This window comes from Myotis brandtii, unplaced genomic scaffold (assembly GCF_000412655.1).
Source record: "Myotis brandtii unplaced genomic scaffold, ASM41265v1 scaffold1763, whole genome shotgun sequence".
NCBI lineage: Eukaryota > Metazoa > Chordata > Mammalia > Chiroptera > Vespertilionidae > Myotis > Myotis brandtii.
This window is the reverse complement of record NW_005356530.1, coordinates 149,135-154,243: the sequence shown is the minus strand read 5'-3', so window position 1 is coordinate 154,243 and position 5,109 is coordinate 149,135. Positions and strand designations below refer to the sequence as shown.

At 58.5% G+C, this 5,109-nt stretch overlaps 1 protein-coding gene across 1 annotated transcript in view; it reads right to left on the bottom strand.

Moving 5' to 3' along the window:
* Positions 1–4,619: 4,619 nt before the first annotated feature.
* FAM71E2 (family with sequence similarity 71, member E2) overlaps positions 4,620–5,109 on the bottom strand; it is a 7,673-nt gene continuing 7,183 nt past the window's right edge. The window contains exon 8 of the mRNA XM_005863338.1: positions 4,620–4,902. Coding sequence (XP_005863400.1) covers positions 4,620–4,902 — 283 coding nt within the window. The remainder of the gene's footprint in view (positions 4,903–5,109) is intronic.

Genomic DNA, 5,109 nt, shown 5'->3' with positions numbered 1-5,109 from the left:
CGCCCCCGCCCCCCGCCCCAGCCTCAGGACTGAAGATGCCATTCCCTCCCCCGCCACCTTCTCCTGCCCAGGGAGCAAAGCCATAGGGGTGGGGGCCACCCCTGGCATCTCCCCAGAAGCCCAGCCTCTGGCGGAGGGGGACTGACTTGGGGGTGGAGACTGCCCCACGGGGGGAGTGGGTCTGCTCTCAGCTTTGTGACTGTCTGAGGTGGGGGGCAAGGTGGGGGTGTCCACGCACCCTCGCCACCCCCGTGGGTCTCAGGGAGGCCGGGTGTGACCTCATCTTTCTCATGGTGCTATCCCTGGTGCTACTGGGGTGTGGGGGGCTCCCTCCCCTCCCCCACACCAGAACGGGGTATGTTGGGGGGTTGGAAGCACTTGAACTTTTTATTTTATTAAAACCTTGTTACAAGCTTCACCCATGGAAGCCTTTCTTTTTATTTCTATTTCGAGGGCGTGTCCATCCGGAGGGCGCGGCCCTCGGCCCGGCTGGGGGCACCAGGCCCAGAGGAGGCAGCCCAGGCTTTGGGCCCGAGAGCTTGGGCGTGTGAAGGGGCGATGACTGGGTACAGCCAGCATCCCACCCCCTGCGATCACACTGAGAAAGCATGCTTCCAGGACCCCCCACCCCCAGCGGGAGGGGGTCTCCCCATTTCCCAGGGAGATAGCAGGTCCAGCAGTGTCAGGCACCCCTCCCTCACCCCACCTGTGTCGTCCTGATTGGCCTGGCTCGGTGGGACCACACAGACCCTCTCAAGTGTCTTCAGATCCAGTTCAGTATATACTGTATCTATGTTTTGTTAATCCTCACCCTAGGATATTTTTTCCATCGCTTTTTCAGAAAGAGAAGAAGGGAAGAAGAGAGGGAGGGAGGGGGAAAGAGAGAGAGAAACATCAATGTGAGAGAGACACATCGACTGGTTGCCTCTTGCACAAGCCCTGATGGGGTTCGAACCCAAGACGCTTCGGTGTGTGGGCCGATGCTCTAACCATTAAGCATACTGGCCAGGGCTCTTTTTAAAAAATATATATTTTTATTGATTTCAGAGCAGAAGGGAGAGGGGGAGAGAGAGATGAGACATCAATGATGAGAGAATCATTGATTGGCTGCCTCCTGCACGCCCCCGCACTGGGGATAGAACCCACAACCCGGGCATGTGCCCTTGACCGGAATCGAACCCGGGACCCTTCAGCCCGGAGGCTGATGCTCTATCCACTGAGCCAAACCAGCCAGGGCTCTTTTTTCTTTTTAACTGATTTTTAGAGATCAGGTTGTTGTTCCACTCACTCATGCATTCATTGGTTGAATGTAGGTGCCATCGCCAGGGATGGTACCTGCAACCTTGGAGTATCGGGTTGATGCTCCAACTGAGCTGCTTGTCCAGGGCCCGGTTCAGTATCTTGATTTCACCATTGTCTCTTCATTCTCACCTCACCCCCGTTTTACAGAAGGAAATACTAACCGCGAACAACTAGCCAGGGCTCCCTGGCCTCACGGAGGACAGGCCGCAGCCTTCTGAGGTCAGGGGTGGGCTTCAGGCCCCGTCCACCTCCTCCGTGTGGGCCGGCCTTGCAGAAGCTGACGCTGGAGGTTGGCGAGGCCAGGCCATGTGCCTGAGGCACCGGGGACCTCAGCAGGGGGAGTGAGGCCACAGGAGGACCTGCGTGCTTCTGAGCAGCTGGCTTTGTTGCTGTTAATTCTCACCCGAGGATGTTTTATTCCATTGATTTTTAGAGAGAGAGTGAAAAAGAGGGAGAGGGAGAGAGAGAAACGTGGATGTGAGAGAGACACGTGGATCAATTGCCTGCCGCAAGCGCCCCAAACTGGGACTGGGGATCGAACCTGTAACCCAGGTATGTGCCCTTGACCGGGAATCGAACCCATGACCCTTCGGTGTGTGAGCCGGCACTCTGACCACTGAGCACCACTGGCCAGGGCGCAGGTAACATTTGACTTTGAAATTCCTGGTGTTTGCCTGCAGCCAGCCTGTTGTGTGCCTTTCGGACCGAGAAGGTGTGTCTCCCACGCAAATCCCACTGAACCCTGTTCGTTTTCGTGGTGATGTTAGAAATGAGGAGGGGGGCCTCCCAGTCAGCAAGCCGGGGGAAGAGGAGGAGGAGAGGTGGCCGACAGGCAGTCACTAAAGAGCTGGTCCCTCCGAACATGCCAGAACTCGAGCCATCACTGGCTTCTACGCAGAGATGATAGGCAGCAAGCGTTCCCTGGCCTCCGTGAGCAGGGGCTTCCGAGAACCCCGAAACCCTATTTTATCTGCGGGAACCACATACTCACATGTGCATCCTGGGATGAGAGGGTGTGGAGCCTTCGATTCTCGCCAGTGTCTGGAACCCAAAAGCCAGGTTAGACACCGGCGCTTAGGCCTGGCCCCGGCCCGGCTGCCATCCGAGCCGCCCCTTCTCCCAGGGTGAGGAGCAGCTGCTGGCCTCCACCCACTAGAGCAGTGATGGGAACCTTTTGAGCTCGGCCTGTCAGCATTTTGAAAAACCCTAACTTAACTCTGGTGCCGTGTCACATATAGAAATTTTTTGATAATTGCAACCATAGTCAAACAAAGACTTCCCCATCACTGGTATAGACAGAGGCCCTACACGCCCTGCAAGAGGACCCACCGCATCCTCCCCACAGCGTCGGTGAAACACATTTTATGTTTTTAAAACTTTTTATTGGCTGAAACCGGTTTGGCTCAGTGGATAGAGCGTCGGTCTGCGGACTGAAAGGTCCCAGGTTCAATTCCGGTCAAGGGCATGTACCTGGGTTGCGGGCACATCTCCAGTGGGAGATGTGCAGGAGGCAGCTGATCGATGTTTCTCTCTCATCGATGTTTCTAACTCTCTATCTCTCTCCCTTCCTCTCTGTAAAAAATCAATAAAATATATTAAAAAAAACTTTTTATTGATTTTTAGAGAGAGAGGAAGGGAGGAAGAGAAACATTCACGTGAGAGCAGCACATATAGCCCAGCCCAGCCAGCGTGGCTCAGTGGTTGAGCGTTGACATATGAACCAGGAGGTCACGGTTCGATTCTCGGTTAGGGCACATGCCCTGCTTGTGGGCTGGATCCTCAGTGTGGGGCCTGCAGGAGGCAGCCGATCGATGATTCTCATCATTGATGTTTCTATCTCTTTCTCCCTCTCCCTTTCTCTCTGAAATCAATAACATGGCTTTAGATCTATATTTCAAAAATACATCACTTTAAAATTAAATGTCCCAGAGGTGATGGAGGGATGGTGGTGGGGAGGGTCCCTGGCCCAAGAGGGAGTGAAGGAAGGAGACTGGGAGGGGCTGCTGGCTAACGGGGCCTAGTGCACTGGAGGCCTGTGCTCTGTGAGGTCCGGATCCGGGCTGGGCGGCACAGGTGTCTGCCCTGTGCTCGCACGCCACCTGGGTGACCTCACCGGGTGCTCAGACAGCCGTCACCCATCCTGTGACTCAGAGCTGCCTTGCCCGCGTGGCACCGCTGCCTGCTTCCTTCTGCAGCCCTGCGGCCTCCGTGCGGGGAGTTCCCAGGAGGCCCCTCCTGTGGTGACCAGGTCTGTGTGGCCCAGTTCGCACCCTACCCTGTGCCCTCTCCTCCTGCTTCTCTGGTCCTGGTCCGAGAGAGGATCCCTGGGGCCCAAGGTCTTGGGGTGGGGCACCTGGGAGATGGCACACCTGGGGTGTGCCCAGGGTGGGGTGATGAGGGCATGGAGGCGGTGAGGGGCCCGGACGGAGCTGGCTCTCCCCTGAGCTGACCTGCCCCCTCCCGTCGTCTCTCCGGATCATGGGACTTGGCAGTATCTCCTTTACAGCTGGGGAAACTGGGTCAGGTTACAGCTGAGGTGCAGGCAGGTCAACGGGCTGGTCCAGGGTCACCCAGAAAGTTGTGTAATTAGCAACAGCCACCTTTGAACGCTGGGGTTGAAGGGGCCTCTGAGGAGGCGATGGCTGCGGGCAGAAACTGCCATTCAATGTTCCGGGGCCGGGGCAGGGGCTGGCGGGCAGGTGGGGCCACGCCCAGTCTCTGGTAAGGGTCCCTCCTCAGCCTGGGGCCGGGGTGAAGGGGGCCGCAGAGGTGACATTGCGAGGGGTTAAATCAGGAGGAATCACATCACCGCATTGTCACCTGAGAGCCTGGCTGTGGGAAGCAAAGGCTAATTAAGGGGGCCCGGCCGGCTGGCTCCCTGGATGAGCGTCGCTGTGAACCAGGGGGTCATGGTTCAATTCCCGGTCAGGGCACACGCTGGGAGGTTGTGGGCTCCATCCCCAGTGTGGGGCGTGCAGGAGGCAGCTGATCCATGATTCCCTCTCATCACTGATGTTTCTATCTCTCCCTCTCTGACATCAATAAAAATATTTTTAAAAAATAATTCCGGTGGGGCCTCTGAGCGTCCGGGAGCGCAGTCTGCAAGGGTCTGCGGGAGGAACGGAGTGACGTGTCTGGAGCCGGTGGGAGGAGGCTGGCCTGGCCGCGGTGGGTGCTATGTGAGCGGCCAGCACGGGGAGGAGCTGTGAGGAGGGCTCACCTGCCGGATCGGGACGCAGAGAGCGAAGTGGAGTCATGGGGGCAGGAGAGCCCGGAACAGGTTGGGAGCAGGGCAAGGGTCGGGGGGAATGGGGTTCTTAGCGCCGGGTGGACCTGAGGTGGGGGGCCTGGGGAGAAAGCCTGGCGGAGTCTGGGAGGCGGTCCAGGTAAGAGGAGAAGCTGCTGAGGACGGGGATGGCGGGTTCAGGTGACAGGAAGGTGTGGCGGTTGGGAGGCGGGAGCTGGTGGGCGAGTGTTGCACCGGGAGAGCTGGCGGCTGCTGCCTGGGGGCGGGGGCGGGCGGGTTTGCTCCTACCCCAGAGATCCGACAGTCCTCCCTTCATCCCAGCCCGCCGCCGGCCCTCATCATCAGAACTCGGGCTGCGCAGTGAGCAGACAGAGGAAGAACCGGCGGCAACGGCACAGCTTTATTTGTGGCTCAGAGACCTGGGGGTGGGGGGCCGGGGCCGGGTCTCGGGGAGACGAAGGGATGGGGCCCTTGGCCGGTCCCTCGAAGGAGCCGCGCGCAGACGATCAGATTTTCCCCGGGAAGGTCCCGTCCTGGATCTGCTCCGTCCAGCGCTGCAC